Source organism: Cryptosporidium parvum, chromosome 6, assembly GCF_000165345.1.
Source record: "Cryptosporidium parvum Iowa II chromosome 6, whole genome shotgun sequence".
Taxonomy (NCBI): domain Eukaryota; phylum Apicomplexa; class Conoidasida; order Eucoccidiorida; family Cryptosporidiidae; genus Cryptosporidium; species Cryptosporidium parvum.
In genome coordinates, this window is record NC_006985.1 from 1,112,326 (window position 1) to 1,134,590 (window position 22,265).

Genomic DNA, 22,265 nt, shown 5'->3' on the forward strand with positions numbered 1-22,265 from the left:
AGCAACCCAAATATCTAACTTACCAAGCTGTTTTATTGCAGTTTCAATTACTAATGACGTCACTGAGTCCCTCGGAAGCTTACCAAAAAGCATCACCACCATCTTCTCTAGAACCTCAGTCTCTTCGCACAAAGACCGACACCTCTCAATAATAAACGAACTCATCCCTCCCAATTCCCACACAACTCTCCTTGAATGATCTTTAAAAGTTTCCTACTCCCCCTTTAGCTCTAAATAGATACCACTTATTGACTATTTATTTTAAAAACAATTTTTCCCCTATCAATTTACCTGCAATTTTGGCGGGAAATACTCAAGGCTAGCATGAAGAGGAATAAAAAGAATAAGAATGAAATTAGGAGGAATTCCACTTAAAGAAGTATTATTTCAGAGATGTGACTCTGCTTTATTAGGAGCGTTTCTTTTTGTGGCTGGAAGTGTGGTCTCAAAACTTTCAAGCTTTGTTCTTAATATCTACCTTGCAAAGAAGATAGATCCTGAGTTATTTGGAATTGGATTTGTAAGTATCGCGCTCATTACAAACTTATCTCAATCCCTGAACAAGAAATGCTTCCGAAGAGTGGCTCTTTCTGAACCTATTGGTTCTGTTACAGAAGAAAGCCTTCGTCGTGCAAATATCCAAAGTAGCATCAACATTTGTTGGCTTTCCATTATATCAACATGTATTCTTTCCCTAATATTGAGTCTAATTTGGATAGCTCATCCTCCTTCAAGCATAATTTTAGACCGTGAACTTGTCAGACAGTTCAATATTTCTGTAATTCTGACAGGATTCTCATCTATTGTGGAATCAATCTCCGAGCCTTTGATCTTTAATCTAATTAGAAAAGAGCAGGTATTCCTCAGAAGTGTCATTGAAATACTATCTGGAACTTCTAAGAGCATATTACTTATGTCTATAGTAATGTTCAAAAGCTCCAATTTAGATATCCTTTACTATTCTATTGGGCAGTTTATATATTCTTTAATATTTCTTTCTTCAACTTTATTTGCTTGTTTCAAGACTTTTGGCCAGACTAAGGAAATAATCCTGCTTCCAAGGTCCCTAGGGTCCTCTTCTAAGTCTCAGTTTTTCCTAGAAAACCATAAAAGCATCCTTAAACAGCAAATTCTTGTTAGTATACAATCTACTGTTTTACAAGAAACCGACAAAATCCTTGTACTACACCTTTTCTCAGCCAAAGAATGGAGTGACTACGGGGTTATTTCTAACCTCGCAAACATTGTTACAAGAGTCTTGCTTGCTCCAATTGAAGAAATTTCTGCAGAACGCTTCAAAGAAGTCAAACTTGAGACTAATCATAACAAGTCACTAAGCCACCTACAAACAAATCTCGCCCCACTTAGAGAACTCTTATTCTTCTCTACATCCATTGGATTCATTGCAATATGTTTTGGTCCACCAATCTCTAAAAGTCTTATCAGCATTCTATTTGGTCCAAAATGGGTAAGACCTGAAAATATTCAACTTTTTTCTGCAAATATTTACACCCTTGGAATACTCTCCATACATGGAATTCTTGAAACTTTTATGCTTTCTTTAGGCGGCAATCATCAAATTTCTGCATACCGGCGTTTTTCTATTACCATGTATTGCATGCATGTGGCATTCATGCTGGTTTTACGCAGTGGCGGTTGCATGGCACTCCTGATTAGTAATGGACTTGTTATGCTTTTGCAAGTTTTCTATTACCTCTCATTTATATTTAGCCTAATAAATCCAGCACTTCCTAGTCAAGAGCCCAGAAAGATCTTCCATTCCTTCTTGAACCTCCTTGTTGAAAAAGGCTCCAGACGTATTTACCTTGCCTTCCTATTTGGGGGACTGATACAAAGATGCCTAATTCACCAAATTAGAGCGTATTCAGAGCTCAAGAAACTTATCCAAAATGACTTTTGCGAACTGTTGGTTAGCTCTCTGATTGCATTATGTTCTCTAATTATCTCCATTCCTTCAATCCTCCAAATTCTTAAAAAATCACACACTGATAAACATAAATGAGCTTTGGCGGAATTAGGCGCCAATGACTTTTAAATATCGGGGCCAAAGCAATGGGAAAATTGATTCCAAAAGAATATATGAATCAACAAATTCCGGGCGACCAGTCATCTCTAATTACTGGGTTTCGTGTCGGTAGTAGAGCTATTAGAGGTTGGAATCAGCCCAACACTGGTTCCCAAGCCTCTTCTATGCAAACAGTGTCTCAGGGAGCCCAAGACATACGGAATACTGATGCCTCTAACCAAGGAATCCCGGCATCAACCCAGAAATCTTTAGAAGACTGGTACAAAGCTCACTATTACGATTATTACTTTAAGGCATACAAGACAAATGGTCTGGATGATGCTACATCTTCCCAGTACGCTCAAAGTTGCGTGAATGAGTTAGAAAGGACCGGTTACATTAAAAATGCTATTCAAGCACAAAGTGAAATGGGGCAACAGCCCACCTCAAACCCTAGGGAGTTTAGGGAGCAGAAACAAAGACACCAAAGGAACTCTGTACATGCTGAAGAGATGAAACAATTTCACAATTCGTCAAGTCCAGTAAATAAGTCCAAAGGTTTACAAAATTGGATATACAGATTATTCAGTACTTATAGATCGAATGGAACATCAAAAGAAGATATTGAGTGGAATCAAAAGCTTTCTGCATATTCTCAGCATATTTCTGAACGTTATAGGAACTCCAATAAGGTCATTGATTGGGAACTTCAAAACCTTCCCAAGAGAGAAGTTATTCAGAACTTTAAACTCAAAGCTTCTGATCAAAGTGAGGATTCTAACTCCACCAACGAAGCTATATCTAATTTTTCGAATCTACCAAAACTAACCCCGTCTTCTTCAAAAAGAAGGTTTAGCCCTCAACTTGAGACTGAGCTTAAAAAAGATGAAGCGAACTCTTCCACCTATATAAACGAAAAAAACTTTCCTCCTCTCAAGAGTAAAAGAGTGAAAGAAACCCATGTTACTGATCAAGAGAAAGATACAAAGCATAATAAACACTTAAAACAAAAAAAACATGGCAAAAATGCTGGTAACTTAATTGGTAATGAGTCGGCATCCCCTCCAAATAAAATAGAGTCTGCCTCAAAAGGCTTTAGTTTCTCTTCACAATCATCAAACCAACATAATTCCCTTTCAACATTTGGTTTTCAAATTTCTCCAAATATTCAATCTGGTTGCTCTGAGGGAGATGGTTATATTTTAGATGCAAATGGTAATAAGAGACTTTCTTGGCAACAAATTTTGGCTCTTGGTAAAAGTACTGAGAAGATTGTTGGACTCTCAAATGCTTTAGAGAAGCAATATCTTAGACTTACATCTTCTCCAGACCCCAATTTAGTCAGACCAGAACATATTTTAAAGAAATCTCTCGACTTTGTTTACAATAATTATATAAAATATTCCAGTTCCAAAACTTCTTTAAATAACCAAAAGCAGAAAAAGTACGATTGGAAATACTTAGAAGAGCAATTTAGATCTATTCGCCAGGATTTAACTGTTCAAGGAATTAAAAATCTATTCACCATCCATGTTTACGAACTTAATGCAAGAGTTGCCTTGGAAAATCATGATCTTGGCCAGTTCAATCAATGCCAAGCACGTCTGAAAGAACTTTATTCACTTGGAATTGTGGAATTTGAAGGTTCAAACAGAGAGGAATTCTTGTGTTATTATATTATTTACGTTACTCTTCAAAATATGAAAGCTGATCTGATTCGTGTTTTAGATGAAGCACAACCATTCAAGAACTGCAAAGGGATTTTATTTGCAATTCAGGTCTGTAAAGCAATTATGGAAGGTAACTATTGCAGATACTTTAAGCTATGTAAAAAAGCTCCTTGGAAATCCAGATACTTATTTGAGATCTTCCGTAATAGACAGCTTATTATAGCTCTCACTACTATGACTAAAGCTTTCCGCTTTATTGAGATCTCTGTACTTACTTCCTCTCTTGGGTTTGAGTCCAATTTTGATTGTCATAAATTCTTGACTTCTCAAAAGGCAGTTTTTGTCCACCCAAATTCTTCAATTAATGAACTAAAGCTCGACTGTAAAGCAAGTTTTACCGTATTTTCATCTTCACCTCTTTTATTAAATAGAAAGGTCCAGGCGCTTGGATAAAGAAAATTCGTTCTTTCCTTGCTTAGACTTTCGAATTGGCTAGAAACATATGCTTGTATGCTCCATTTAGCTCCATTAACTAAGTAATTTTAAGTTATTGAGATTACTCTTGTAATATTTTCTCAGGCACTGAGTCCTTGTAACTTACCTCCAAATGTGTCCCTTGTTCAGATATTGTACTTCCTCCATTTTCTGGATCTTCACCTAACAGAAATATTCGATCACAATTTTGAATAGTCCCTAGTCTATGGGTTATTAAAAGAATGGTTGAATTCTTCTTTTTAGAATAAGAATATATTGATTTCATAATAAAAGCTTCATTTTCGATATCTAAAGATGCTGTTGGTTCATCTAAAATGAGAACTGGAGAATTCTTAATAAAAGCTCTTGCTAAATTAATCCTTTGTTTCTGTCCCACAGAAAGTTCGGTACCTCCTTCCCCAACCTAAAATATTGTTATTGATTATTATTTAATTTAACTTCCTCTCAACTTTAACTTACCTTTGTCTCAAAGCCTTCCGGAAGATCCATAATGAAATCATAAGCTTGAGCCATTTTTGTTGCCTCTTCCACCTCTTCCATAGATGCATCCATCCTCCCTAATAGTATGTTTTCTTGAATAGTACCGGAAAATAATATGGGGTTCTGTTGTACATAAGATATTGAAGATCTGAGTTTTCCCACATCTAGATCATTCAAATCAATTGAATCAATGAGAATTGAGGATCTTTCACCAAAATATTGATCAATCTTTTCATTCCTAGTTTCTTCTGAAAATTGAGAACTAATTGGATAAAATCTCTCCAAAAGTTCAAAAATAGTACTTTTCCCTGATCCACTTTTACCAACAACTGCAACAAATTCTCCACTATTAATTGCAAAACTAACTCTGGAAAGGACCAAGTTATCAATATTGTCTGAATAACTAAAGAAGACATTCTTAAAGACTATCTCGCCTTTTCTAAGCTCAATTTCTTCCGAGTCATAAGTATTAAAATCTCCTCTGGCTAAGAGATTATCCAGTTTATTGGGAGTTATTGTAGCAAATTCTCTGGCTTTAATAAACTTTCCCAGTCTTTGTAATTTAGTCTTCATTTTCCCATCAAGAATGGATTTTCCTGATCTTTTATCTCTTGCTAAAGAGAAGTCTTTAAGACATCTCTCATTTATACTAACAAAGCACTTATTTCTTACAATAGGATCTCTATCTATGTAAGAAAAGATTTTGTTAGCTGATACTTTAGCCTTCTTCTTATCAGTAGCGTATATCTGAGACCTACAAACTGAAGCTGCTGTTAATATTAGAACCAAAATAGTTTGAACAAGTTCTCCTAATCCAATCTTTTTTTCAACTGTCATCTTGCTACCATACCATAAACCGAAGCTTTGAGCAGTATTTTGAATTGCTTGACCAAAACCCCAGCAAAGTCCAAGAATATGAGAATCCATTGTTCCTTTAAAATACTCATAACGAGTACTTCTTCTATATTTCTTGATGAAATCTTGTTGTAGATTGAAAAGCTTAATAATAGTATGCATCTGTAGAACTTCTTGTAAATAATGAATAGACTGTTTTCGAGAACCCTCAGAATTGGTATTTTCAAAATCCCTGTTTGTACTTCCTTTAATAACCTTAGATTGAGCATATCCTGTTGGAATTAAAAATATAAAAAATCCAAGAATGACAGTTGTAAGTTCTAGTGAACTTGTAAAAGATATCGTAAGACCAAGAAGAACTGTGACAATATTTTGGGTATAGAGTCCAATATTCTCTCCAACTAAACTTTTTGTTAATCTGGTATCTTCTGCTAAAACCTCACAGAGCTTAATTGCACTTTGATTTGGTTGCTCATGGAATTTAATATCTTGGTACAGCATTGAATAGAAGCATTCTGCTCTCAGTCTCTTAATTAGACGTTCTCCTGAAATTTGGAGGAATGAATTTTGTGCAAAAGTTGTCAAAAAGATTAGGATTGCTAAAAAAAGAAAGTAAAGGCTGTATTTACCTGTTTCAGTTCTAACCAATTCTGAAGTTGGAAGGACCCCTGAAGTCACGAATTTCCCGATCAAATATCCCATAAGAGGAAAAGTAGCACCTTGTACTGAAGCAGAAATAATCCCCAAAATGAGAAAATGAATATCTTTTTTGAGTAATAATAATAGCTTGAAGGATGAAACCTTTGGAAGTTTCATGGACAAAGCCTTCAAGTTATCATTGAAAAGGTCTTTTACCATTAAACTGTAGTCTCTTGTATCTTTATGTGCAATACATAGTCCTTGATTGAGACTCTCAAGGCTGCTAACTGATTGACGCCTGAAAATGCTTTTGCTGGAATTATTAGAGTAGAAAGTTGCTAATTTCTGGAATGTTTTATCGCTCGATGAGGTTAATAATTGAGGTTTGTTTTGGGTCCAACCATCCAAACTCCCTTCATTTAATTTAAGAATAAGATTAGAATAAATTCCATTGCTTAGAGTTGCTAGCTCAGATCTGGAGCCTTGTTCAACAACCCTAATACCATTATTTGGAGTAGTATCCAGTACAACTAACTGGTCTGCAAAACCAATTGTTTGTAGTCTATGAGCTATCATGATTACAGTTATTCCTCTATCCGATATGTGTTTTTGGAATTCTTGTGTAAACAATGACTCAGTTTTGACATCTAATCCAGATGTAGCTTCATCTAAGATGATGACTGAAGAATTCCTTATAATAGCTCTTGCAATTGCAATTCTTTGTCTCTGTCCACCACTTAGAAGGCCTCCTTCATTTCCTACAAGAGTTTCCAGTCCATCCCGGAAAGAATTGACAAAATCCCAAGCCTGAGACAATCTAAGAGCATTTTCAATCTCTTTTTCAGTTGCATTTTCATTTCCATACAAAATATTTTGACGAATAGTATCATTGAATAACTTACTTTCTTGATCCACAATTGTGATTTGTTCCCTTAGAAAAGCCAAATCATACTTTTTAATATTTAATCCATCTAGAAGTATCTTTCCTTTATCTGGATCATATAGTCTAAGTATTAGCTTTAAAATACTTGATTTCCCACATCCACTTCCACCAATTAATGCTGTAGTCTTCCCAGATTGAAGTTCTAAGTTGAAGTCTTTGAGTATAATCTTATTAGTTCCAGGATAACTAAATGATACATCTTTAAACTTAAACTCTCCATTTATCTTTTTAAATTTCACAGATTCTTTTTGATTTCTAACTTTGGGTTTTTTGAATAACTTTCCAAGTTCTTTAAAAGCAACTGAACCCTTTACTAAACTCCCTAAAGAAGGAGTAGATTGTCCAAGAGCAATGGAAGCGTTAGTAATGACAAAAAAGATGCTAAATACATTTGCAACAGTAAAGCATTTTAAATCATCGAAAAAAGTACATCCTGAATCCATAGAATCTGCAACTAACACTCCTCCATACCAAAATCCAAGAGAGTAAGATGAGAATATGACCAAAGAAACAATACCAATTCCAAAAGAAACAAATACGGACGCTTTTTGACCCACATTTTCAACTTCTGTAATTACTTTATAGTATTTATTAAACATAATAGACTCCAGACAATAAGATTTAACCAGTTTAATATTATTAAAAGTTTCAAATGCCAAAGCTCCAGACTTGGAATAGACTCTCTGAGTAGTGGTTCCCCAAGATCTGTGTATCTTAGTTATTAAGAATCCAGCTGCTGCTACTATTGGAAGAGAAGCAGACATTACAAGTGCCATCTTCCATCCTCTGTAGAAACCCACAATAAAGCCAAATAAAAATTGTGAGACATTTGATATAAGCTGGGAAAACTTTATTCCATATCCCTCTCTAATTAAAGCACAATTTGCTATAATCTTAGAAGATACAGAACCACAGTCATTATCTCTATGCCAGTCCTCATCCATTTGTAAAATATACTGAAAGCTTTCCCTTTTAATATCCTTAACAAATTTTTCAGCAAGACTCTCAAAAATGGCAATTGAAAGCCATCCTGAAAAGAATGAATTGAGAGTTACTCCGATTAAATAGTATATATACCGCATAAAATCATTATATTGGTCTTCAGTATAGTTTGGGGTTAGAGGTATTTTTTGTAATGCTAACCCAAAATAAAGCAAAAATAGAGGAATAGAGATTCCACTCAATACACTCATAATAAAGCCTATTACAACTTTCCAAAAGTTATGTAAGCTAAAAAACTTAGCCTCAAACTTAATTTCGTTCTCAATATTATCATTCTCTCCTAAATCATTACTTTTCTCAAAGGTTTTATTGCCTTCAACATCTTCATTATTATCCTTAACATGAACGTGGGACTCCGCTCCTTCAACTTCTAATGGCTTCATATGTGTATAAGTGGGGAGTAATGCTCACAAACTGTTCTACATGCGTAAAAATTAACTGCATGCAAACATTATCGTATTTAGGCGCCAACATGCGAATGGAAAGAGCAGAAAACAATTAGAAAGTGGACAAAAGAGAAAAATGGGAAATCTTTTAACTATATTATAGAATTAAAATGAGAGGAAAACATATATAAATTTTGTCTACGTAATAGATATATACCCGAATTGTTTAATATTCTTAACTACTTTTTGCTTTCTTTTTTCCTGGAGAAGAATCGTCATCATTTTCTGCTACTTCAATAATTAGATGCCTCCCGTATAAGTGAGTATGTTGGAACTGTTCCAATGCTGAAATAGCCTCTAATTTTCCAAGAAATTCGATAAAGCAGTAGCCCTTATTAGTTCCATCTGATTTCTTTGGAATTCTAATGGAAGTTACCGTTCCGACAGAGTTGAAAAGTGACATAATGTCAGATTTAGTTGCTTGGAATGGAAGATTCTTAATAAGAAGTTTGTTAGATACATTCTTTACTCCAATATCAGTAAGTTGGCTTCCATATGGAAGTGATGTTTTCTCATCTACTTGAGAAGTTTTAGATTTTTTTGAGATTTTAAGTTCCAGTGTGTGTCCATCTAAAGTGACTGATTGCATCCTTTTAATACATTCTTTAGCATTTTCGCTTGTTTTGAACTCAAGGAAGCCATAACCCATTGATTTTTTAATAATATTCCCATCAGAGTCTGAATGGGTTTTCATTGTTATTGTAGCCTTTCTAAACCCTTCAACTTTGCTAAATAGATTCTCAAGAGCTTTGTTTGTAGTATCAAAGCTTAAATTCTTAACAAATACATGAACGGCATTTGTATTATCTAAATCTTCATTAATATCCAAAATTTCTTTCTTGTTAACAACTTTAGATTCTGTCTCTTTTTCTTTCTGTGTTTCTGTTTCTGAGACAAACAAATTAACTGGTGCCCATTCTATATAAAGTGGAACACTTTTGAATCTTTTGAATGCTAATCTTTTGAAGGCAGATTCTGCCGAGGATTCCTCCAAAAATTGTACAATTGCAATGGTCTTGCTTGGAGATAAGCATAATCGATTAATTCTACCAAAAGGAGAACAAATTTTCTGAAGGTCGGATAATGTTACTTGATCTGAAGGTAAATGTTTAATGATAATGGTATCTTTGCTTCTTTCAACATTTTTGACTCCTTCAAATTTTAGTTTTGCTGTAAATATGTCGCTTCCCTCTACTTCAAAAGCCTTAACTGAAATTCCTTCCTTCTTTAACCATTCTTTAGTAGCTGAAATAACATGAGTTTCCATTAAGGATACTCTGGAGGCCAAATCTGGTGCTTGTATATCAACAATATCATGCTTTTTAACATCCTCATTATCTATGAAAGCATTAACTGCAGAATTCCCACTGATATAAAGAAGATTCCAAGTTTTTTTGTCTATTGAAGATTCTTTCCTTTTGTTTAAAGCTTTCAATTTATAATCCGAGTGTACAATTACATTGGATTCATTGAAAGAATCCGTGATAGTTTTTGTTGGTTTATTAAAAGCTGGAGATACTCTTAGTACTCTCCCATGTAGAAGAGATAAATGAGCTTGGGATAAAGCAGAAACTGCATGCTCAACAAATTCGTATTGGACAAATCCATATCCTTTTGAAACTCCAGATTCTGGCGAGCGAATAATATTTACTGATTTGACTTCTCCCCATTTGGAAAAAAACTTATTCAAATCCTCTTCTGTTGTGGAATATGAAATATTTACCACCATTAACCTGGAAGTTTCCATTGGAGATGTAACAATCTGTTCTCCAATATCAACAACTTCCTCAAGTTCCTGATTATCATCTGAATCCGTATTCGATTCAGATGACAAATCAGACTCAGATACATTTGTGCTAGAATTATCATCGTTTTCATTAAATGTCTCATGTTTTAACTCTGAATCTTGATCAGAATTCTGATCAGGATCAGGATCAGAATCAGATTCAGGCTCAGATTCAGACTCTGAAAACTGTATATGTTTTCTTACATTCGAGACACCTGCTTTAGTTGGTTTTACAATTTCACTTGAAATCTTGACAGATGAATCATTCTTAACAGAGTTAATCTCGTTATTATCTATAAGATCTGCAGAATCTAGCCAACTTTTGTTTGAATTCTTTTGGGAAATCCATTTCTTAAAGTTTTCCTTCTTTGAATCATCTTCTTTACTTAAAGTGATTGGTTCTTTTTCATCAACCTCTGTATTTTCTTTAATATTATTTCTCCTGTTATACTGAGAACTACCAATTGAATATTTACTCCAAGGTCTAGGAAGTAAATCTGATCCAGGAGGAAAAGCATACTGAACATTAATTCTACAAGTATCTATAAATGTTCCATTAAAGTATTCCAAAACTTTTTTTGCATCTTCTTCAGAGTAAAAACCAACAAATCCAAACTTCCTACTTGATTCTACTTCTGGGTTCTTCTCAGATCTCTTTTTAACTATTTTTACATCAGTTATGTTGCAACCAATAGAAGATATATGATCTTTTAGTCTCTTTTCTGAGAGATAACTCGGAAGATTTTTGATAATTATTCTGGATGAAGTAGCCTCACCCTTTGTACCACCTCCAGAAACATCAGATGTCATTCTTCCAAGACAATTCAATTAAGGATTCAACCAAACTTTCCTTTTTATTTTTTCTCTATATCACTCCCATTTAAGTTCATTCCAATAGCAAAAAGCACTCCCGCCTAGTCGATTATGACATGAGCGCCAAATAATAAAAAAGCATGCCAGGAAAATTAATGGGTTGAAGGAAAAGAAGGGGATTTAAAAAAAAACAATTTAAAAAAGGAAAATATCTATAAACAAAGAGAAAACTAAGTATTAGGGGCAAATAGTTCATCAGAATTGTTAAAAATATGTGAGTTTCTTATCTTGATTCTTCTTCGTTTCAGTTCCATGTTGTTAGAGGATGAAGTTTTGTTTTGACGTCTCTTGGAAGTAGATTCGGAAGAGTTGGAAGTTTTATCAAGACCAAGAAGTTTTCTAACCGCCATTTCACCTTTTGTAGTACGAATAATATCTTCCAAATTCATTCCTTTTTTGCTTATCAAAGATTTCCACATTTCCTTAATATCATCATCCATCTTAATTTCTTCTATTCCTACATTCTCAGTTAAGGGATAAAGAACTACTCCTTTTAAAGAAGAACAAGCTTCACAGGGTCTTTGAGATGATAACGGACAACCAGTTCCTGTTGAAGAACCTGTACTCGCAAGTCCTCCATTTTTGCATCTTATTCTACCTGCTGTTTGCTGTTGTCTTAGGCACCTAACTGCTTTTTTGCACATCAAGTTCCGAATCCATCTCTCCATACTGGAATTTGTCTAGGAATTAAGTTAAGTTCAAACTCGATCAATATTGTTAGTTTTAATATAACTTACCTTCAATAGTTCTTCATCAATTAAAAGACCATCTTGATGTTGCCTCACGAATGCTAATAGAGAAATCTCACTATTCAGCTTATCATATGGAGATTTATAACTATATTTACCTGTCGCCTGGTCCAAAAATATTCTGTCATGTAGATGAATTTTTGTCCAAAAATCGCTTTCTAGAGATATTTGTACTCCATCCTTGCAAAGTATGTTGTGAATCTCCTTCCTTCTTAATGGAACTGTGTTTGACTGCAGAATATTCAGTACCTTATGTATTAAATATGAAAATGGTTTCTCTTCATTTGACATTTAATTTCTTATTTTACTCAACAAATCTCTTTTTCCTTTAGATAAATTGTTTTAAGTAGATTTTGGCGGGTTTTTTTAAATAATTTTGGCATAACCCAATATTTTTATTCGAAATAACAATCCTGGAATAAACAATTGACAACAGAATATGCAAATATTAATGCATTTTGATCGATCTTAGTTAGCAATTGATACTATAATTAAATGTTTATTGTTTTTTCAAGTTTGTGAATAAATTCTTTAGGTTATTTTAAATCTCTAATTATTATAATGTTAACATAATCATCAACATTTTTTGGACCCAATCAAAAGTTTGCCTTTGGGATGCATGCATGCATGCATTTATCCCATACTCTAACTAAAATACCTATAGAATTTCAGTTATCCTTTTTTTTGTTTATATTTAGCCCATTTGCCAATGTTATTGCATAATAACAATAAACTATTTGTTATTTTCTAACCACACAGTATGAATTATCAGGGATTATATTAAAGCAAATTAAAATGTAATTAAATACCTTATTTTGTTTATTACTAGTATTTTTCAAATTACAGCATTCAAAATTTGGAAGAACTTAAGATTAATTTTTAAATTAAGTAGAATACAACATATCAATATTATGAATTTTTTTATATTCAATTTTCATCTAATTAAGGAATTATCTTAAAAGCTTAAATATTGATCAATCCTAACCTGTCCTATAATATAAGATGAATCAAAATCAATTTTTTTTCTACTAAAGTACAAAAATCTTATAGTTTTTTCTTTTTATTATTCAATCTAATAAAATTACAAATAGTCCTTTCAAAATTCAAATTTGAACCTTCTTTCCAATTCATGAGCATTTTATCACAATTAACTTGTTTAAACAAAGTTGCCGCCATTTATATACCGGCATGTCAAATTTGTGAGTTACAATTTATATTTTTTGCATTTAAAAAACTATATTTATGGTTTAGATGATTATTTGTTTAATCTTAGACGCTTCCAATATTTAATAAATTTTTAGTTTTAATTATAGTATCAATGATAGAAGACAAATAATAAACTTATTGAACGTGAGAATGAGTGGAATAACTTGTAAATTTGCAGTTAATTTAAACATAGTCTTATTGTACATAGTTATCTGATGGAAATATGGAGTTTCCTCAATGAACTTCTTATAAGAAATATTTTAGAATTTGTAATATACGTACTTTAATTTTACTCACTATTTAGCTTATACAAACTGTTTTTTATTGTAAATCTCGTATCCACTATAATTGATTATAAAGGCAACCTATAGGATATTTTGCAGATTAATTCTTCAAATTTGGTTCTTAATTCTCATACTCTTTGTTTTACATACATTTTTTATCCAAGTCAACACAATTATGACCTTTTTCATCATTTGTAAACTTATTATAACAAGTTTAAGGAAACAAAATTTTCAAAATATAGATTATTTCAAAAAATCCTTTCAATATTATTAATAATATTTTCAGAAATGTCTGATTCTACATTATCCTTACAATACTGTGTAAAAGTGGAATGTTTAATAAACTTTCCGATATTCTTCATTTTTAGTTTGATTTTGGTGATCATCATCATTTAAATATATCTTGTTACTAAATAAAATATAAAAACTTGTTTGAGAAATGATATTAATAATCCAACATCTCGTCTGATTGATATAAATAATTATAGAAGAAGTATTCTTCTCTAAATCTATTATTCATGTATTTAATTGGATTAAGCTGATTTCAAAAGTTTAATCATTGTTAACGACTATTTGATGTCTTTTCAAAATGTTTATTTCATTATCACAACCCCATTTTCTTCAAGTTTTTTGAAATTTCCGTATTTCACTATTGTTGATAATTTTAATATAGAATATTTAATTAATTCTTTAGAGTTTAGGCGGGCTTTAAATGAATGCATAAATGCATGTTATAGAAAGTTTTGGTTAAGAAAAGTTTTAATTGGTACATCTTTAAATAAGAATTTTGGTTTATATTAATTGTTTATTTAAATTAATTTTTTTGCAAAGTTTTACTAGAAAAGATTCTAAGTTGATTAAAATATAAATTTAACCTAAATTCATGTTATTAACAGAAAATCTGAAATAATTAATACCTAAATTACAAATTAGTCTAATAACTAATTGTTTCTATATATCTGTTTGTTTTTTTTTTAATAAAATTCTTGGTTACTAATATTTCCAAATAATCTTTTATGACTTTTCCCCACATTTTGGGCGGGCAAATGGCAATATTGTAAGATATTACCTGCAAATCAGGGCTTGAATTTGGAGAGTAGAAAAAAAAATTTGAAGATCTAAAATAAGAATCAAAATAGTTTGAAGGATTCATAAGATTGTAGCTGGGTATTTCTACCAGTTAAATTCCAACAATAATTCAAGATGAGCAAAAATTTGGAAAGATTTTCTGCTTTAAGAAAAATAGATGTGAAAATATACTCATATATGGCATTAAAGCTAGCATTTACAACAATATTAACAGTGTCAATAGTACTTATTTTATACCATTTTCGAGATACAACTCATTGGATAGAAAAGTTTTCTGTGGAAGTTAAAGAAAATGTTATAATAACAACAACCATCTCAACAATAATTATTTCACTATTAATGACCATTTCAGTACCTATTGAACCAATCTTAGTATCTATGGCATTTTTTACCTCAAGTATTAATGGACCCACTATTGATGTACTTTTGTGTTTATTTATATGTTTTAACGCCACACAAATCAGTACATTCTTGACGGTTATTGTTACCAGATTTTGTTTTCCAAAATATTTGGGGGAAAAGGCTCGTCAGTACAAATTTTTTTCTGCATTCAACGAAATAGCAAAAGAAAGAGGGTTTCTACTACTTGCATTGATTAGACTCTCTCTTTTTTTACCTTTTGTTCCAAGTAATTGTTTACTGGGTTTAACAGATATTTCATTTTTTAACTTATTTCTAGGTAACTTTGCAGTTATCCCGGCTCAAATTTCATTAATATTATTCGGAGCCTCAATCTATGACAATAATCATCTCAAGAATGAACTTAATACCAACTATATTCATCCTAAATATGCACTATTATTTTTCTCATTTTCCATTATTTCTATGTCTTTACTTTTTTATATTATATTTCAGAAATTTCGGGAAATCAATCAGAAAACTGAATCATTGTTAGAGCATGTCAACACTCCCCTCTCTTCTGCTCCTTTCCATCGTATTGATAATTTATAATTCATTCCTATTATTGCTCAAGATCACATGAAATGCATATATATATTGGTGTCAGCTATACCTATCCTAATTTTGTTTATAAAAACCAATCACTATTCTGAGTTAATATTACTCTTTCGATTATTGTAATTTTCAGAAAACTAAATTTATCTCTACTTTGCTTTATAACTACAAAAAAAATCAGTAAATAGATCCTTGTTTTACAATATTCAATTAATCTAATATATTTTTTATTTAATTTCTAAAAATCAATTTTTTAATAAAATTACTTCTCCCGCCTAAACATGTAAAAAAGCCTAATAGTAGAGAAATAAGATTTTTTTTTAGAGAATTTCATAAATATTCGTTGTATCTGAAATAGCTGTATAATTTGTCTAAATATGTGGGAAACAAATGTTTTCTTGCAAAAATATTAAATTTTCTAGAGAAGTGTCATTTTCCCTTGTAATATTTTACTTAAGATCATCACTAACCATTTTCTTGTATAAAATATTCTTTAAAGAACTTATCATTTCTTCAAGAACATTCTTATATTTTGTTTTTATTATAATCTATATATATATTTGCTCAACTACCAGACGAAGAGCTAACCCTAAATCCAAAATACTTTATAATATCTAAACCCTAATTTATTCAAAAGCTCGAGGGAACAACATGTTCCCGCCAAAAATAAAAATATTTGTTTTGAAAACTAACAAAGTTAAATAATTAAAAAAACTATTTTAACTACTTAGTTATGGAGTTTTAATTCATTTACTCTCTCTTAAATTTGTTCAAAACTTCAACCCCGATTTATAATTTTTATTATTTATTAAATTTCTCTCCGGCGTCCGCCTAATTTTTTGGTTGGAAATATATAAAGGATATAATTTGCCGCCAAATATTTTCTAAGTAATTCTGTCACCCCTTGTACTCTAAAAAATATTATTACGATTCTTTTCTTTTTAATTTAATAAAAGATCAAATGACTACTCAAACTGATTCAAGATCAAGTTCTTCCAAAATATTGAGGAATGCAACAATAGCATTCTTTCTCATTCTGGCAATAGTTTTATTTGTCGTTATTTCCAGGACTACTATTTATTTGATAGACAATTTATACTTCTTTAAAAAAATTGAACAAATTTCAGGTGGAAATCTTTTTATTTTATACAGTTTAATACTTTTAAATTCTATTTTCTATGCTTTACTTCCATTCAGCTTTGAACCATTAATCTTTTTGTCCGCAGTTTACTATTACAAGAATTTCCCATTCTATCAAGGATTAGCTTTATCCATGCTCTCTATAATTATTGCAGTTAATGTTGGCTCAATTATAATTATGTTAATATCTCGTAAAATAATTTATCCATATATTAAGAGAAAACAAGAAAACTGGGATTACTTAAATGCTTTAAATGATGCTTCAGATAATCTTGGACTTGTGTTCGTAATATTGGCGAGACTCATTATTACTCCTCATTTCTTCTATGACATCATCTTTGGTCTTACTAACATCTCAATTCCACAACTAATCATTGGTAACTTTACCTTTTTCCCTCGATACCTTTCCATTTCAATCTTTTCCGTAGTTATTAATAATATCGATATTTTCAAGGATAGATTAATTAACTTAAACTCAGATCCATCTAGTGCAATGTTCTTCGCATCCATTTCTTGGATATCGTTCTTAATCCTAGTTGGTCTACTCCACAGAAGCTATCTAAAAGTCAAGGGAAGAATTCCTCTCCCTACTGAAGAGAATCATTCAAGTCTTAAAAATTCCACTAATGCGTTAAATGTTGAAGCCCGTGTATAGTTTGGTTAAATGTTTTACATGCGCGCCTAAAATGCATACAATCTACATGTACTTGTGTCCGAAAAATTGTTGAAATACGAAGGAGACTATTTTTAGGGATAATTTAATTTAGTTTGATGTTAATGTTCTTAAAAAAGTTATTGGGGTGATTTTTATTAGTTATGTAGTACTAATTGATAATTACTTATTTGTTACTTTTTTTCTAGTTTTAATAAAATGTTAAATAAAGTAATAAAATTCATTGATATCAAAATTCCTATTTCCAATTTGTGGAATTGGTGGAAAGAATGGAACCAAAGAGTCTTGGCTTCCAATATATAAGTTATTATAAATTCTCCAATAGACACTTCTAACTTTCTTTGCTGGGTGGAAGAGCCCCTGCAAAAGGTAGTTTAAGATAACTCCAGGACCTAGGGCGACTCTAAATGCATCTAGGGCTTCGTATACAGCTTGAACTAAATGAGGAGAGTTCTCAAAGACGTTTGGCCAAAGAAAGTTAAGTAGATGGATTAGAGCATCATTGCATCCTGTCCCTGCTACTCCTAAAGCCAAATGCTTACAAGCCCATGCTGCTGTTTGCCTATGAACCTGATCTCTATCTGTAAGAGCTACCTCCAATAAAGGAGTTAAAGCATAAATATAATCCTTTGACATTGTTCCAATGTATTCAAACATAAATGAAAGAGTCTTTAAAACTCCATTTTGGACATTAAGGTCTGGAATCCTATATTCATTCATTATAGCTGGAAGTACTGTGTAAGGCATACAAATTTCTGAAATTATAGCAATAGCAATAGTAGTACAAACTCTAAGTTGTCTCTCTTGTACTCTTAAGTTGTTTAACAAAGTTACTAATACATCTTGTGGTCCTATAGTCTTTGCAATATGACCAAAAGTTTTGACTGATGCTCTCCTAATAGACTTCTTATTAGCTTTAAGACTATCTAAAAGATCAAAACAAATTCTGTCCCATTCTTTAGGAGATACAAAATCACCTCCTTTCTTTGCACAGCATCCTAAAAGCTGTATGATATTTTCTTGTACTTTTTCATGTCTATTTTTCAGAATTGGGGTTAATCTTGGAACTAATTCTTTGATTGGAGGGCTTAATTTCTCTACTCTTACTTGAGTTACTATTGCATGTAATGCTCCAATAATACTCCCAAGAACTTCTGGATATTCTTCGCCTAAATATTCGTATAGAAATAATCCAATATGAGCAATCATTTGTTCTTCTTCACATTGTTTCATAACTCCAATAATACCAGCTACTAAATCTGCAGCTGTTTGTCTTGCTCTTGGAGAAGGAGTATTAAGACGCCATCTAATAATTGAGGATATTTGGGGTAAGTATTGTTTAGATCTTGTTCCAAGTAAAGTTAATATTCTACCTACATTTTCAACAACAGACGAATCCTCGTCAGTAGAACTTTCCTGAAAGATGTATAATATTCCATCAACTAAGAGTTTTTCCAGTCTCTGTTCCAAATGAATTACTGGAACAATCTCCATTACATTTCTGACAGTTTCTAAGGCTTGAATTCTAAATGTCTCACTACCATCTCTGAGAAATATTAGTAATCCATCCAAAATAGGCTCCAATCCAACTTGTTTAGAAAGTGAAACTGTTGTATTTATGACCAATTTTGAGGTTCTTTTATCCAAAGAATTACGACTAGTCCAAAATTGTCCAAAGAAAGGTCCAAGAAGCTTTTGCTTAACAAACTCTGACCCAATTTCTTCAACAGAAACACATTGTTCCAGAACTCTCAGGACGATTCTTTTCATTTCATCATCCTGTGAACCAAATTCCCTTACTAGTACAGGAGAGATTTCCTTAATATAATAACAAGCTTGATTTGTTTCCATAAGAGAAATCATTTGTCCCATGGCTTTAAGGTAACTTGCCAAATTTCGACTTCTATATTCAGAAATCCCTTTCCAAATTTGTCCCAGAATTGGTTCAAAAGCCTCAATGCCATAAGGTGACGAAGCTTCAGCTAATGATGCAAGTGAGAGAGCTGTAATTACTCTAACTTTTTGATTTTCATCACTTAAACCATGAGAAATAATTTGGACTAAACTCTTCAAGTGAGGGAGAACTGAGCTCCCATGCAAAATAGCTATTTGTTGGACAATCCTAATTCCAGTATGCCTTGCTTGCCAACTCTTCTTACTCTGACAAACCGCTTGTAGAAAGATAACCAATGAGGGAATTCCCATAGCTGAGGCCAGAATAGCAAAAGCCTTAGCAGTAGTATTCCTCACATACTCATCAGGATGATCTATATCTGGTCTCATAGTTGCAATCATAGTAGCCAGTCCAACAGCCTTTGCAAGATTTGAAATGATTTCTCTTCCTTCTTGGCGAGCATAATAATCTTGATCTATCAACATTGGTTCTATTACAACCAAAATCTTATGAACATATGGTTTAACTTTCTCTCCTAGACGTTGGAGGATTCTGTCTAAAGCTTTAACAAGCATATGCCTTTCCTGCTCTTCCAAAGTAGATTGCATTAGCAATGGAAGAAGATGATTTAGAATAATTCCAGGTCCATGATCACGAGCAGTTTCTACAATCTGTTTCATTGCCTTTCTTCTAAGTATTGGAGCTCCATTTTTTATTTTCAATAAAAGTGTTAATACAAGTCGCTCGTTAACTTCCTCAGGAGAAAGGTCATCATCAGAAATATTAGAAAAGAGTTTCCCAAAGAAATGGAAGTCTTCTATTCTTAGAGATAACTCTCCAAGTTCAGAATGAAATACCTGTCTCATAAAACCTTGCTGGGGAACATCCTTACTTTCTCCCAATTCTTCTTGAAAAGATTTGGTTGGTTCAGGAATATCATATAAAGTAATTTTAGGTTCTAAAAGCTTTCTTTTGTTCTCCAAATTAGCTCTTCTAAGCTTCTCATATCCTTCAGGAGGTTTCACAATCTCGTACCCTTCTGAAGGGAGGATCTTGTCCAATTCCTCGTCAGTAAACTCTTTTTGAAAAGGTGGATGAAACCTTCCTTCTTCAGAAGTAGTTCTCTGGGCAGAACAAACCTCTGATGATTGTTCTGAACTATTAGTTTCAACCGTTTCCTTAGCCTCTCTAAGGGTTTCCACTTCCCCATTGTCCCATCTTGACTTCTTTTGGTCCAGCTTCCCGCAACTACTAACTTCCTGATCCTCATCAGGTACAATATCCCATCTTTTCTTACGTCTTTGAGGTCTTGTTGGAGCCTTTTCCTGTTCTAAAATGACGAGCCCCTCTCCTCGTCCATCCTCCATTGCTGTCCAATCCAATTTACCTACCTCATCTGACATTCTCAAAAATCCTAATAACCCCACCAAAAAAGCTCAACAAGAGCAAAAAATAAGTGTGTTAAGAACTTTCTTATTTCTTAATCCACTTCTCTTTAATTTTGGGAAAATAACCTACAGGGATTTTCTTACTATATTAATATTAATCAATTCTGTTTGTTTTTGGCGGGCTATACTCCAAGTCAAAGAGCCTGAATTAATAAGGGCAAAGGTTGAGGGGAGAGAAAGAGTTAAAGAAAGTCCAAAGAGAGAAGTTATGACTTCATTTCTCATTACCAGTTAGAATTTTTCAGTGTAATCCAAACTAATTTCATGCAATATGATAGTTCTATACTTAAAGAAGTAAGGAAGGAAGAGAAAACTTTTGGCGGGAAAAGTATAAAGGACAGAATTTATGAATTCAAGTATATATAGTTTTATTTAGCTTTCATCAAATTCGCACTAGTAACATAATAAATTGAGGAAAAACTGTTAGTTTAGAATATGAACATGAATAAGTTTGTTTTAGCTTAGAATTAGTATGAATACCCAATCTTGTGACTTTGTTAGAGAAGTCTGATAATAGACCGATTTCAATGAGCAAGAACCAGAATTCAAGTTGGTCTCAAAGTAGTGATATTCCACAAGGAATACAAGTGAAAATAAATTTTTCCCTTCAAATATAAGGAGTTTGGTTACTAATATGCCCAATAATTCAGCAGAACCATTGCAGAGGAAGTATCCATCCAAGATGGAAAAATTGTTTGACTAAACGATTTAGAAATGCGAATGACTAGCTTATAAATATATTAGTAATTAGGAAAGGTCACAAAAAAGAAAATTAGTTAAATTTTGTAACAAAAAAATGTTCATTTTTTTCAGAAGTTAATAATTTAAACTTAAACACCTACATGCTATTTTAACAAATTCCCCACACGGCGCCACCCCTCCGGCGCCACCCCACGCATATTCAAGTAACTTCGGGAAGCACCTCAAGAAATGAAACGGTGGGAGAAACGAATGTAGGAAAACAAGAGGGAGATCTATGAGTTGATAAGTAAATGCTTCAAAAGAATGTACGTGAAGTAGTAATATTCATATTTGAACATTTATGCTTTTTTTTTTTTTAGATGAACTAGTAATTTAGGAGTTTAGCGCGAATAAATAGGAACATCATATATTGAGAATAGTAGAATCCAGGTAGAATGGGAGAAAAAAGAGAAAGAAGTGCAAAGAAAATGTATTTTAATAGCTGTTTTAGTTTAGAGGAAAAAAAAAAAGAAAATTAATGGAAAAAACATTAATAATAAGCTTGGATAAAATCTACATAGTCCCAATCCCCCCTGACCCGCTTCTATAGTAATCCATATGGAAGCCTGATTTCTGCTTGATTTCATACGTAATTTTTACTTAAAAAGTGGGGTCCGTCATTGAATAGTATAATTTCAAGTGTTTTTCTTTGTGTGGAATAATTGGAGGTATAATTCTATTAATTATAAGGAATATCTCAAAATAGAATTCGTTAAGATCTCGCAACTTGTGGTAAGTAAATGATCAAAATCCCCAAGAAAAGGTTGGGTAATCTTCTGGCTATTGGGGAACTTGAATTATAGATTATAATAAGTTGTTGATTACTATAATTTGTAGGATATTCATATTAATTGATTCCTAATTACCATTAA

The 22,265-nt window shown here is 32.4% G+C and overlaps 8 protein-coding genes across 8 annotated transcripts; 4 read left to right on the forward strand and 4 right to left on the reverse strand.

The window, feature by feature from the left end:
• Positions 1–349: 349 nt before the first annotated feature.
• On the forward strand, positions 350–2,023 carry cgd6_4680 (hypothetical protein with 12 transmembrane domains; the record flags this gene model as incomplete). Its single annotated transcript, XM_627797.1, has 1 exon — positions 350–2,023. The coding sequence occupies one exon, from the start codon at positions 350–352 to the stop codon at positions 2,021–2,023; it is 1,674 nt and encodes a 557-aa protein (XP_627797.1).
• Positions 2,024–2,073: 50 nt separating this feature from the next.
• On the forward strand, positions 2,074–4,149 carry cgd6_4690 (SAC3/GANP/Rpn12p family; the record flags this gene model as incomplete). Its single annotated transcript, XM_627798.1, has 1 exon — positions 2,074–4,149. The coding sequence occupies one exon, from the start codon at positions 2,074–2,076 to the stop codon at positions 4,147–4,149; it is 2,076 nt and encodes a 691-aa protein (XP_627798.1).
• A 492-nt stretch (positions 4,150–4,641) lies between these two features.
• Positions 4,642–8,493, reverse strand: cgd6_4700 (ATP-binding cassette transporter; the record flags this gene model as incomplete). The annotated part of the gene is made up of 1 exon (XM_001388314.1): positions 4,642–8,493. The coding sequence occupies one exon, from the start codon at positions 8,491–8,493 to the stop codon at positions 4,642–4,644; it is 3,852 nt and encodes a 1,283-aa protein (XP_001388351.1).
• A 238-nt stretch (positions 8,494–8,731) lies between these two features.
• Positions 8,732–11,152, reverse strand: cgd6_4710 (5x RRM. Mrd1p like, splicing related; the record flags this gene model as incomplete). The annotated part of the gene is made up of 1 exon (XM_627799.1): positions 8,732–11,152. The coding sequence occupies one exon, from the start codon at positions 11,150–11,152 to the stop codon at positions 8,732–8,734; it is 2,421 nt and encodes an 806-aa protein (XP_627799.1).
• Positions 11,153–11,385: 233 nt separating this feature from the next.
• Positions 11,386–11,883, reverse strand: cgd6_4720 (hypothetical protein; the record flags this gene model as incomplete). The annotated part of the gene is made up of 1 exon (XM_001388315.1): positions 11,386–11,883. A coding segment is annotated over one exon (498 nt), but the record flags the coding sequence as incomplete, so codon positions are not given.
• Positions 11,884–14,657: 2,774 nt separating this feature from the next.
• cgd6_4730 (hypothetical protein with 6 transmembrane domains) lies at positions 14,658–15,494 on the forward strand (the record flags this gene model as incomplete). The annotated part of the gene is made up of 1 exon (XM_627800.1): positions 14,658–15,494. The coding sequence occupies one exon, from the start codon at positions 14,658–14,660 to the stop codon at positions 15,492–15,494; it is 837 nt and encodes a 278-aa protein (XP_627800.1).
• A 964-nt stretch (positions 15,495–16,458) lies between these two features.
• Positions 16,459–17,292, forward strand: cgd6_4740 (hypothetical protein with 6 transmembrane domains and signal peptide; the record flags this gene model as incomplete). Its single annotated transcript, XM_627801.1, has 1 exon — positions 16,459–17,292. The coding sequence occupies one exon, from the start codon at positions 16,459–16,461 to the stop codon at positions 17,290–17,292; it is 834 nt and encodes a 277-aa protein (XP_627801.1).
• A 219-nt stretch (positions 17,293–17,511) lies between these two features.
• Positions 17,512–20,607, reverse strand: cgd6_4750 (splicing factor 3B subunit1-like HEAT repeat containing protein; the record flags this gene model as incomplete). Its single annotated transcript, XM_627802.1, has 1 exon — positions 17,512–20,607. One exon carries the CDS (start codon positions 20,605–20,607, stop codon positions 17,512–17,514), a length of 3,096 nt encoding a protein of 1,031 aa, XP_627802.1.
• Positions 20,608–22,265: the final 1,658 nt, after the last annotated feature.